General features: G+C 53.0%; 1 protein-coding gene across 4 annotated transcripts in view; it reads left to right on the top strand.

The window, feature by feature from the left end:
• Positions 1 to 12,271, top strand: part of ERCC2 (ERCC excision repair 2, TFIIH core complex helicase subunit) — a 17,767-nt gene continuing 5,496 nt past the window's right edge. For 2 of the 4 annotated variants that reach the window (XM_038528581.1, XM_038528582.1), the window contains exons 1-15: positions 1 to 68; positions 418 to 517; positions 2,106 to 2,183; positions 2,261 to 2,323; positions 2,483 to 2,596; positions 5,739 to 5,855; positions 5,944 to 6,060; positions 6,302 to 6,425; positions 6,530 to 6,626; positions 6,805 to 6,938; positions 7,022 to 7,190; positions 8,877 to 8,995; positions 11,595 to 11,664; positions 11,749 to 11,818; positions 11,918 to 12,019. In XM_038528581.1, the coding sequence (XP_038384509.1) occupies positions 64 to 68; positions 418 to 517; positions 2,106 to 2,183; positions 2,261 to 2,323; positions 2,483 to 2,596; positions 5,739 to 5,855; positions 5,944 to 6,060; positions 6,302 to 6,425; positions 6,530 to 6,626; positions 6,805 to 6,938; positions 7,022 to 7,190; positions 8,877 to 8,995; positions 11,595 to 11,664; positions 11,749 to 11,818; positions 11,918 to 12,019 (1,479 nt within the window). In that variant the 5' untranslated portion in view covers positions 1 to 63. Of the gene's footprint in view, positions 69 to 88; positions 108 to 417; positions 518 to 2,105; positions 2,184 to 2,260; positions 2,324 to 2,482; positions 2,597 to 4,457; positions 4,705 to 5,738; positions 5,856 to 5,943; positions 6,061 to 6,301; positions 6,426 to 6,529; positions 6,627 to 6,804; positions 6,939 to 7,021; positions 7,191 to 8,876; positions 8,996 to 11,594; positions 11,665 to 11,748; positions 11,819 to 11,917; positions 12,020 to 12,271 lie in introns of those variants that run through there. The other 2 variants (XM_038528583.1, XM_038528584.1) reach the window with 2 other exon arrangements.

The following is a 12,271-nucleotide window of genomic DNA, read 5'->3' on the forward strand; positions in this document are numbered from 1 at the left end:
TCCTGCTTTCTGAATATTTATGAGGGAGGCGGGTCGACGCCGCTTCTCGCAGCGCCCGGCGCCATGAAGTGAGGGGGGTCTGGGGTTCGCCCCTCGCGAGCCGGCTGGTGGGGGTCGGGCGGGGGGCAGGCTAAGAAGTTGGGGAGGCCCAGGCGGCGCTGCCGGGGTCCCGGCGGGGCGAGGGGGTGCTGGGGGAGTGGGGTGGGGATCGCCGCGGGGACCCGCGGGGCGGTAACGGGGACGGTCAGCGAGGTGATGCCGGAGGGACCCGAGGCTCCTAGGAAACTGGGGGGCGCCCGGGTGGTGGTGGGGGGGCCGGCGCCCGCAGGTGACCCCTCCGGGCCCCACGGCAGGGGAGCGTGGCGGCTGGGGAGGGGCTGCGGGACGGGGCACTGACCCGGCCGCCCCCGCCGCCAGGCTCAACGTGGACGGGCTGCTGGTCTACTTCCCTTACGACTACATCTACCCGGAGCAGTTCTCCTACATGCTGGAGCTCAAGCGCACGCTGGACGCCAAGGTGGGGGCCCGGCCCGCTCCCAGACCTCCGGTTACCTAAAAGGATAGTTCGTGATAGCAGCACCTGACGTTTATCAAAGGCTGCGCGCCTGGGAGCCGGCTGTCTGGGTTGGAATCCTCGACCCACAGCTGTGTGCCCTTGGGTGAAGCCCTTCGTCTCCCTGTTTCACAGTTTTCACCTCTGTAAAACGGGCTTAGTATGATTGCCTACTCTCGGAGGTTACGGGGAAGGTTATGTGGGTTAATTTCAGTAACTTAACCCGGGATGATTTTGACACCCCCCCCCCCCCCCCCCCCCCGCCGCAGAGACCGTGCCTTGGTTGTCATATTATTGGAGTGGAATGCTAGTGGCATCCCGTAGTTAGAGACCATGGACACTGCTAAACATCCTGCAGTGCGCAGTTCAGCCCCCCACAACCGGGTATTATCTGGCCCCCAAAGGTAGAGCCTAGGTTAAGAAAACTGGATGGAATCTTAGAAGTGGTGCCAGGCACAGAGTAAGTGCTGTAACTTATTTGCTAAGTTAAAGAAAAAAAATGGATTGCTACAAATCAGTTATTTTGCCAAATATTCAACCCTCAGTTTCTCATTAGTCCTTAGTCATGATCTGAAGAAGTACTTATGAGCCCAGTTTTATTTATTTTTTTAGTTTTAACTTTTTAAAAAAAAAAAGATTTTATTTAATCATGAGAGACAGAGATCTCAGAGAGAGGCACAGGCAGAGGGAGAAGCAGGCTCCATGCAGGGAACCTGATGTGGGACTGGATCCTGGGTCTCCAGTGTCATGCCCTGGGCTGAAGGTGGCGCTAAACCGCTGAGCCACCAGGGCTGCCCTAAAATGTTTTCTTTTTTTTTTTTTTTTTAATATTTTAATTATTTGAGAGAGAGAGAGGAGAGAGCACACACCCAAGCACGGGGGAGGGCAGAGGGAGAGGGAGAAGTAGGCTCCGCACTGAGCAGGGATGAGGGGCTGTATCCCAGGACCCTGGGATCTTGACCTGAGCTGAAGTCAGATGCTTAACTGACTTAGCAACCCAGGTGCCCCTAAAGTTTTTTTTTTTTATTTTTTTTTTATTTTTAAAGACAATTATTATTATTATTTTTTTTACGATTTTATTTATTTATTCATAGAGACCTAGAGAGAAAGAGAGAGAAAGGCAGAGGGAGAAGCAGGCCTCATGCAGGGAGCCCGACGCGGGACTCGATCCCGGGTCTCCAGGATCACACCCCGGGCTTCAGGCGGCGCCAAACTGCTGCGCCACCGGGGCTGCCCTAAAGTTTGTTTTTAAAGTAATCTCTACACCTGACATGGGGCTTGAACTTGAAAACCTGAGATCAAGAGTCACATGCTCTTCCGATTGAGCCAGCTAGGAATCCCTTGGCCCATTTTAGAGGTGAGGTGAGGCCAGATAGGTGAAGGTACTTGCCTAAGACCACTCAACAATGAGGTGGCAAAAGTGGGGTTCAAACCCATTGCCCCTGGGGCCTAGCTTTTTACCTGCTGTTGTCTCTATATTTCAAGATGGTGGCATTCTGGGAGTGGTCCCCAGAGTTTGTATCCCTGAAGATCTGTCTCTCTCAACACTTAGGGTCATGGAGTCCTGGAGATGCCCTCAGGCACTGGGAAGACAGTGTCCCTGTTGGCACTGATCATGGCATACCAGAGGGTAAGTGCCCCCTGGGCCCAGGGAGGGAAGCAGAGTAAAGGGGTCCCAACAGGGGCTGAGCTCATTGTCACTGGCAGGCATATCCACTGGAAGTGACTAAACTCATCTACTGCTCAAGAACTGTGCCTGAGATTGAGAAGGTGAGCCAGGGCCATCCTGGGGCTCCGCCACTCCCACAGGACTTGCTGGACCCCGGGTGGTTGCCCTCATAGCTTTCAGGGGGTGTTGGGAAAGCTGGGGAAGGACCAGGCTGGGCAGGGTCTTATGCTGGAGTCCCCCTCCATCCTTGACTGGAACAGGTCATTGAAGAGCTGCGAAAGTTGCTCAACTTCTATGAGAAGCAGGAGGGTGAGAAGCTGCCATTTTTGGGGCTTGCTCTGAGCTCCCGGAAGAACCTGTGTATTCATCCTGAGGTGCGTGCCCATTTCTCCCCTTGCCCTAAGCCTCCATCCAACCAGAGTCCTAAATCCCCAAGACCAGATCTCTCAGACAGTCACAGACTTCTCACACATCAAATTCTGACTCCTGATGAGGTGGCCCAAACAAACACACCTTTTCCCCAGCCTTAGAGAAGTTAAAAAGGCAGTTCCTGGAGTCTTGCACTCCAGCTTGTTTGGCTTTGAAACTTAATAGTTGTGTATTCTTAGGTGATTTTTATAGTGGAGCTTCAGTCTTCCTGTCTGTAATATGGGGATAATTACCTGCTTTATACAGTTGATAAGACTGGACAAGAGGAGAGAGGGTGAGATGGGCAAAGGGGGTCAAAATGTACAAACTTCCAGTTATAAAACAAATTGGTATGGGATGTATTGTACAGCATGGTGACTATAGTTAATACTCTATTGTATATCTGAAAGTCACTAAAAAAGTAGGTCTTAAAAATTCTCATCATACGCAGATGGCTGTATGGCTCAGTAAGTTAATCATCTGGCTTTTTTTTTTTTTTTTTTAAAGATTTTTATTTATTTATTCATGAGAGACACACACAGAGAGAGAGGCAGAGACACAGACAGAGGGAGAAGCAGGCTCCATGCAGGGAGCCCAATGCAGGACTCGATCCCGGGTCTCCAGGATCATGCCCTGGGCTGAAGGCAGGCGCTAAACCACTGAGCCACCCACGGATCCCCTGGCTTTTTTTTTTTTTTTAAGATTTTATTTATTTATTCATAAGAGACACACAGAGAGGCAGAAACAGGCAGAGGGAGAAGCAGGCTCCATGCAGGAAACCCGATATAGGACTTGATCCCAGGACCCGGGGATCACTCTTGATTTCAGCTCGGGTCATGATCTCAGGGGTCTTGGGATTGAGCCCCACATTGGGCTCTATGCTCAGTAGGGAGTCTGCTTCAGGATTCCCTCTCTTCTCTGCCCTCTTTCCTACTCGTGTTCTCTGTCTCTGTCTTCATCTCTCTCTCTAAAAATAATTTAAAAAGTAAAAAGAGTTCTCATCGTAAGAAATTGTGGGGTGCCTGGCAGGTTCATTTGGTAGAGCATGCGATGCTTCATTTCCAGATCATGAGTTTAAGCCCCGTGTTGGGTGTAGAGCTTACTTCAAAAAAGAAAAAAAGAGGAAAAAAATTGTAACTCTGTGGTGATGGATACTAACTAGCCTTAACTGTGGTGGTCATTTTGCAATATTTGTGAGTACTGAATCATTATGTTGTACATCTGCAAGTAATACAGTGTTTTTTTTTTTTTTTTTTTAGATTTTATTTATTTATTCATGATAGTCACAGAGAGACAGAGAGGCAAAGACACAGGCAGAGGGAGAAGCAGGCTCCATGCAGGGAGCCCGACGTGGGATTCGATCCTGGGTCTCCAGGATCGCGCCCCGGGCCAAAGGCAGGCGCCAAACCGCTGCGCCACCCAGGGATCCCAATACAGTGTTTCATATCCATTTATATCTTGATAAGTAAAAAGATTGGGTGAGAAAATGCATGTATAGCCCTAAGCATGTACAAAATAGTAAAACAACATTAGAAATTATCGTGATACTAATATATATAATAACATATGACACATAGAATATTGGTATTAAATTATGTTACAAAACTACGGTAACTCACGGAAGATATATTCTATAACATGAATTGTAAGAATATGAGAAACGGTGGATGTGATGGGTGATAATTATAGTAGCACAGGCCTTGGCAGGTGATGAAAAGAGAAGGGAGAGGGAGGGTCAGCAGCCTCAGAGCCTGCCCCTTGGTGAAGGCAAAGGTTTTGTTGTGAGAAAGGACAGTCCTGGGCTGTGAGAGTGTCACCCATAGAACCTCGGAGGGGGCAGGGCAGGGCAAGGGCTCTCAAACCATTCCATAGAACCTCCTCTGATTCTTAGATTTGCCAAGGTTCTGGGTGTTTTGGCGTTTAGAAGGATGAAGCAGTTATCCTTAATCTACATGCTAAACATTCTTTAAGGCTTGATTTTTTTTTTTTTAATCCGGTAAAATTGACATATAATGTTAGTTTCAGGTGTATAGTGTAATGATTCGGTATTTGTATATATTGCAAAACGATCACGGTAAGTCTAGTTAATATCTGTCACTTAACATAGTTACAAAAATTGTTTTTCTTATAAGGAGAACTTTTTTTTTTTTTAAATTTTTTTTTTAAATTTTTTTTTATTTATTTATGATAGGCACACAGTGAGAGAGAGAGAGGCAGAGACACAGGCAGAGGGAGAAGCAGGCTCCATGCACCGGGAGCCCGATGTGGGATTCGATCCCGGGTCTCCAGGATCGCGCCCTGGGCCAAAGGCAGGCGCCAAACCGCTGCACCACCCAGGGATCCCTATAAGGAGAACTTTTAAGATCTCCCTTAGGAACTTACAAATGTGCATTGTGGTATTATGAACTATAGCTCCCATGCTGTTTGTTGCATTACATCCCTAGGACTTAATTATTTTATAACTGGAAGTTTGTACTTTTTGATCCCCTTCACCCTTACCCCCTGACCTCTGACAACCACCAATTTGTTTTCTGTATTATTTTTTTTAAGATTTTATTTATTTTTTTCTTTTTTTTTTTATTATTTTTTTTTTGTGGAGGGCCAGGTGCGCCTGTGCAGCTGGAGCCCCCCCAAGATTTTATTTTATTTTTTAATTTTTATATTTTATTCTTTATTTATTCATGAGAGAGCGAGAGAGGCAGAGACACAGGCACAGGAAGAAGCAGGCTCCATGCAGGGAGCCTGATGTGAGACTCGATCCCAGGTCTCCAGGATCCTACGCTGGGCTGAAGGCGTTAAACTGCTAAGCCACCCAGGCCGCCTTAAGATTTCATTTTTTAGTAATTTCTGCACCCAACATGGGGCTCGAACTCACAACTCCAAGATCAGTGTAAGAGTCCAACACTGCTCTTACACTCCCGGGGTCTAAGTTCCCAAATGTCTTAACTGTTTAATAATGTAACAAGTTGAGGTTTCAGTTTCCCCCAAAATTCCTCATTCTTACCCCAGACGGAACAGGACAGCCCCCCTCTTCCATCTAGCTGGCAGGTATAGAAACCCAGGTTCAAGGAATGGTTCTTATGACCCCCCCAATCCTCGTCCCCCCAGGTGATGCCCTTGCGCTTTGGGAAAGATGTCGACGGGAAATGCCACAGCCTCACAGCCTCGTACGTGCGGGCGCAGTACCAGCAGGACTCCAGCTTGCCCCACTGCCGCTTCTACGAGGTGCCTGCCGACTGTGTTCAGGGAGGGAAGGGCAAGACGGTGGCAACGGCATACCTCCCTGACCCCCAGGTACCCTCTTGCCCCCCAGGAATTTGATGTCCATGGGCGCCAGGTGCCCCTCCCTGCTGGGATCTACAACCTGGATGACCTGAAGGCCCTGGGGCAGCGCCAGGGCTGGTGCCCATACTTCCTTGCCCGCTACTCGGTGAGGAGGCTGGTGGGGGCCGGGCAGAGGGGCAGGTGTGTGGGTTAACAGCCTGCCTGCCTGCCTGCCTGCGTGTCCCTCTGTCTCTGTCCATTAGCTTATATCTCTGCCTTGCCCGTGTCTGTCTCGCCTTGCCTCTCTGGGCCCACGAGGGGGTGATGAGGTGGGGTGCAGGCAGCGGGCGGCAGGGCAGGGTGCTGTCAGGTAGGCTGGGCTAACCCTGCCCTCCTCGGCCCCCTAGATCCTGCACGCCAATGTGGTGGTTTACAGTTACCACTACCTCTTGGACCCCAAGATTGCAGAGCTGGTGTCTAAGGAGCTGGCCCGGAAGGCTGTCGTGGTCTTTGATGAGGCCCACAACATTGGTGAGTCAGGAAGGCAGGCCTCAAGATGACGCCGGCCCCTTTGGCTGCTGCTCCGCTGCTCCAGCTGCCTGACTGAGCTCGGCCTTCTCCCCTCTCTGCTCCAGACAATGTCTGCATCGACTCGATGAGTGTCAACATCACTCGCCGGACCCTTGACCGCTGCCAGGGCAACCTGGAGACCTTACAGAAGACGGTGCTCAGGTGGGCTCAGCGGGGCTGCATGACCTGTTGCCTTCCCCTGCCCCCTGGCCCCACGCCTTTCCTGGGGCCCTGTGTTCTTCCTGACTTACCCCCGGGACCAGCCCTGTTCTAGTGACCACCTCTGCCCCCAAATATCCCCCATTCTTCCCACACCCAACTCCCCCCTCCCCCACCACAGGATCAAGGAGACAGATGAGCAGCGTCTGCGGGAGGAGTACCGACGCCTGGTAGAGGGGCTGCGGGAGGCCAGTGCTGCCCGGGAGACCGATGCCCACCTGGCCAACCCCGTGCTTCCTGATGAGGTGCTACAGGGTGAGCCGATGCTTCCTCCCGCCACCGCTCCCTGTCCCGCTCCCCCCCTCCACCCCATGGTGGCTGATCCCCTCTTCCCACAGAGGCGGTCCCCGGCTCCATCCGCACGGCTGAACACTTCCTGGGCTTCCTACGGCGGCTGCTGGAATACGTCAAGTGGCGGCTGCGGGTACAGCACGTGGTGCAGGAGAGCCCCCCTGCCTTCCTCAGCGGCCTGGCCCAGCGTGTGTGCATCCAGCGCAAGCCCCTCAGGTGTGGCCCCATGGCAGCTAGGGGTGTTGGGTCCCCGTGGGGGGTGGAGCAGACCCCAGGCCCTCTGTGCCCGGGGCCACCATGTTGCCAGTGTGGGATGTGGAAGGATCCCGTGGCTTCCTCAGCTTACCTGAGGAGCACTTGGTGGAGGGACTACTGACCAACGGGGGGCCCCTCGGACTACTAACAGAGGGTCCCCCAGGGGTCCTGTAAGAGCTCAAGTATTACAATGGCAGGGGAGGGGGCAGCCCGGAGGGGGGCTCTTGACAAGACCCAGCAGGGTGGGAGCTGAGGGCTGAGAAATGCTGTGGATCCCCTGGACCCCTGTCTCCTCCTACCAGTGCTTCTCATGTCCCCCAGAAGCCTGCAGGCAGGAACACCCCAGCAGGCAGGCGGGGGGTGGGTTGGTCTCCCCAGCACAGAAAAGGCAGAGCATGGACCTGGCAGTGGGGTGGGGCCTTCTGTCCTGTTCCTCTGCTGTTTGGGAGAAGTCCTGGGTCTCCTCTGAACCTCAGCTTCCTCCTCTGTTGAATGGATAGGGCGTTACCACCTTTCCTCTCTGGTTTCTGTGGTGGTTAAATGAGAAAGCAGTGATAGAAGTAACTCCCTTACGTCTTAGGCACCGATGATGAGCCAAGTGCTAGACGTTCCGTAGCTTGTGGAATCTCTGTGCAGCGTCCCTGGCTGTGGATGAGGACAGTGTGGCCCAGAGACGGGAAGCTATCACCCAGGGTGACATGGCACCTCGTGGGGTAGTTGTCTGAAGCCAGGCCTCTAGGGCTCTCCGAAGCCCCTGGCTGTCCTGCATCTTGGGGTGGGACGGCCCTTGGGGTGGCTTCATCTGTCCCTCTTCATGAGAGACTTGCGAGGGCAAGGATGGGATCTTAGTCATGTTCTCTGAGCACCTGCTCTGTGCTGGGGCCTCTGCTCTGTGACCAAGACCATGTTGGACTCTGCTCTCCTGGGGCTCAGAGCCCACTGGGGAGACAGACCTGTCCCCAGATTAGGACGACCTCGAGTGGTACGGCGGGGATGGGGGACCCCCCAGGAGGTGCCTGATCCAGCCAGGATGTGGGCACAGAGAAGATGGACTTGAAGCAGTGATGTCCGGAGTCTGGTTCTAAAACTCTGACCGTCTGCCTGGCTCTGAAACCAGGCGCTCCTGTTCTAGGACCTGCCCTCCTTGAAGGGTGACAGCCTCAAGCCTGACTGTCGGTGTTTGTGACTGGGTGACCTTGTGTGTGTGTGTCCATGAAGGGTGTGTGGGATTGTACCCTGTGAATGTGTGGTTCTCTGAATGTATGTGTCACCAGGGTGGCCGAGTGTGACTGATGCAGTGGGAGGGGTCCTGGGTGTGAGTGTATGTGTGGCCATGCAGGTTCGGGTTGTGACTGGGATTCTGGGTGTAGCTCTGGGTCTCCTCTTTGAACCAAGAGCCTGCGTGAGATTGTGTGACCACATGGGACATGTTTCCATGTGACTCGATGTATGGTCACTGCTCTGTATACACCATCATCTGGCCGTGGCTCTGTAGGACATGCAGCTGTACGGTGAGGAGACACTGGTGACTGAAACGGCTCCAGTCTCTCCTCATGGAGCACCCAGTCACCTGGGGAGGCGTGTGTGGCCGCGCGCTGACAGTGGGTAGAGAGGGACTGACCTGACCCCACATGGCTTCCGCCCCAGATTCTGTGCCGAACGCCTCCGCTCCCTCTTGCACACCCTGGAGATTGCCGATCTTGCGGACTTCTCTCCCCTCACCCTCCTCGCTAACTTCGCCACCCTCGTCAGCACCTATGCCAAGGGTAAGCTCATCTCCTGCCTCTGCCAGGCCCCCTGGCAGCTGGAATCAGGATCCCAGCAGAGTCCAGGGGGTTGGGACTGGGACCTTCAGGACCTTGTAGGGCTGGGCTCAGGAGTTTGGGTTTTGTTTCGAGTACAGTGAGGTTCCACAGATAGTCCTTGAGCTAGTGAAGCCTTGTGCTCAGATGTATATTTTCAGAGGCTCCCTCTGGCTGCAGAATGGAGTAGGATGGGGGACGAGGCCAGAGAAGCTCTGTGGGGTCACTTACACTGTAGGGTATGGTGGTAAGGAGTTGGCCCTTCTACTTCTGGGAAGTGGGAAGCCATGGAAGATTCCAAGCAAGGGAAGAGCAGAGGCAGGGACCTGAGGCAGGATGGGAGGATGAGAGGGGCTGGAGAGAGATGTGGGACCTGGTACCTAGGATTGGGGGGGCAGGAAGGCATGGCAGGGAGGGGACAAGGAGCTGAGTATAGCACTCAGGTGCCAGGGAGAGGGGACCAGAGACTTTACTGGTCAGCACTACCTCCCCTTCCTTAGCATTAAACTGGCTGAGGGCTCAGTCTGATCCCTGGGGATTACTACTCTATCCTGGAAACCAGGTCAGGCTTCCTGATACCCTGTACCCAGCCTAGAGGATAGAGAGGCTGTCCCCCAAATCAGCATCCATCAGCAGCAAGTCCCACTAGAAGCTTCCTTCCGTGTCCATCCCCCTGTCCTTCCCCTTCTTCCTTCTGGGGCTGGCTTTCTCCTCTTCTGCCCACTTCCCTGTCCACCAACACCTCACATTCTTCTGCCTGGAATGTCTATCCCGATATTCCTTAGCCCCCAACTACCTCCTACTCATCCTTCAGTTCTTGGCTTGTTAAAAATGTTCCCTTCTCCAGGAGGTCCTCCCTGACCCCCCAGGGTGTGTCTCTTCCTCTTGGCTCTCCTGTTCCAGCTCTGTCTACTCTGAGTGGTCACTCTCTGGGGACAGGACTATGAGCCCTGAGAGGGCAGGGCCAGAGATGTCATGGTTCCCACTGTGTCCCCAGTACAGGGCCAGGCACAGAGGATTTTTTTTTTTAAGATTTTATTTATTTATTCATGAGAGACAGAGAGAGGCAGAGACACAGGCAGAGGGAGAAGCAGGCTCCCTGTGAGGAGCCCGATGTGGGACTCGATCCCGGAACTCCAGGATCACACCCTGAGCCAAGGGCCGACGCTCAGTCACTGAGCCACTCAAGCATCCCAACTTTTTTTTTTTTTTTAATTAAGTAAAATTGAATATGTGAATTCATTCATTTGCCTATTTTTTTTTTAAATTTTTATTTATTCATGATAGGCACACAGTGAGAGAGAGAGAGGCAGAGACACAGGCAGAGGGAGAAGCAGGCTCCATGCACCGGGAGCCTGACGTGGGATTCGATCCCGGGTCTCCAGGATCGCGCCCTGGGCCAAAGGCAGGCGCCAAACCGCTGCGCCACCCAGGGATCCCTCATTTGCCTATTTTTAAGAAAAATTTTATTTGTATTTATTCATGAGAGAGAGCGGCAGGGAGAGAAGCAGGCTCCCTGTAAGGAGCCCAGTGTGGGACTGGATCCTGAGACCCCAGGATCAAGACCTGAGCCGAAGGCAGATGCTCAACCGCTGAGCCACCCAGGCATCCCCACCTGTGTTTTTGGTTTTTTTTTTTTTCAACAAATGGGTCCTGCCCAGCACTGAGGAAGTGGCAGAAACCAAGAGGGACCCCATTCCTGATCTCCTGGCAGTTACACTGTAGAGGAGAAGACAAGTAACAAAGACTCAAATAAAAAAGATAATTCCAGAAAGGGATACTTTTTCACAAGAAAAATGTTGCCATGTTGGAGCATGCCTGCAGTGGCCAGGATGGCCAGGGAAGCCCTGAGGTGCTGACATTTGAGCTGAGTTCCAAATGACCAAATGGAACCAGCTGCCTTGGGAAGCTTTTCAGGCTGTGAGGCCAGCAAGTACAAAGGCCCTGGGGTGGAGTGAGCCTGGTGGTTTTTGAAACTTAGGAGGCCTGTGAGCTAGGAGAAAATGGGTCAGCGTGGCGGGTTCTCGCAGATAATTTTGGACTCCGGAAGGAGTATGGGGAGCTGTGCAGGGCTTCTGAGCAGGGCAGGGATGTGACCTGAATCAGAATTTTACAGGGTCCCTCTGCTTCTGGGAGGGGAGCAGGGGCAGCAAGAGCTGGATGCCCAGTGAGGTGACTGCAATGGTCCAGGCTAGAGGTGATAGTGGGGGAGGGAGTGGGGGCAGTGGTCAGATTGCAGATAGGCTTTGGAGGCAGAGCTTGACCCATGGCTTAGATACCATGATCATGGAAGGCTCCAGGCTTTGGCTTGAGTGGTGGTGTGGGTTCTTAGAGCCTTGAGAGTGTCTGAGGAGTAAACCTTTAGTGCTCTCTGCTCATGATGCTCCCTGAGTGGATGTCAGCCCTGGGAGAAGCGGGCAGGTTGGGGTGTACTTTGGACTCCCAAAGACTGGGTTTTAAGCTTGAGCAACTGGTGGTTGGCCCCAATCACTAATGGGGGGAGGAGGTAATAGACAAGTGGGCTTGGCTATGACCGGTGACCTGGAATCTCACCCGGTTGTAGGTTTCACCATCATCATCGAGCCCTTTGATGACAGGACCCCCACCATTGCCAACCCCATCCTGCACTTCAGGTGAGACCCAACCGCAGTGTGAGGCTGTCAACAGACCACGGGGGCCCAAGCATGGTCCTCACCACCCTCCTCTGCTTCCTATAGCTGCATGGATGCTTCACTGGCCATCAAACCCGTGTTTGAGCGTTTCCAGTCTGTCATCATCACATCTGGGGTGAGGACCCTTATCTGCCCTAAACTCCCAGTCCTCTACTATGGGGATCCTGGTTTCTGCCCGGTCCTGCTAAGATCCCTCCTGCTGTCCCTGCTATAGACGCTGTCCCCACTGGACATCTACCCCAAGATTCTGGACTTCCACCCCGTCACCATGGCAACCTTCACCATGACGCTGGCCCGGGTCTGCCTCTGCCCTATGGTGCGTGGGAGAGGGTGGATGCTGGGCCAGGGGAGATGTGTCAGCTCTCGTCCTCCTGTTCCCTCTCAGGCTGCTCAGGCAGGAGAGTATTAGCCTGAGGGCATAGGCTTTGATTCAGATAGATCTGGGCTTGATGCTACTGCTTCCTGTGGGTCTGACTCCCCAAGCCTCAGTTTCTAACCTGTAACATGGGGATGCATCCTCCCTGACCTCCCAGGGCGGTTGAGGTGATAGTGAGATAGTGGATACAAG

This window comes from Canis lupus, chromosome 1 (assembly GCF_011100685.1).
Source record: "Canis lupus familiaris isolate Mischka breed German Shepherd chromosome 1, alternate assembly UU_Cfam_GSD_1.0, whole genome shotgun sequence".
In the NCBI taxonomy this organism is placed as follows: Eukaryota; Metazoa; Chordata; class Mammalia; order Carnivora; family Canidae; genus Canis; species Canis lupus.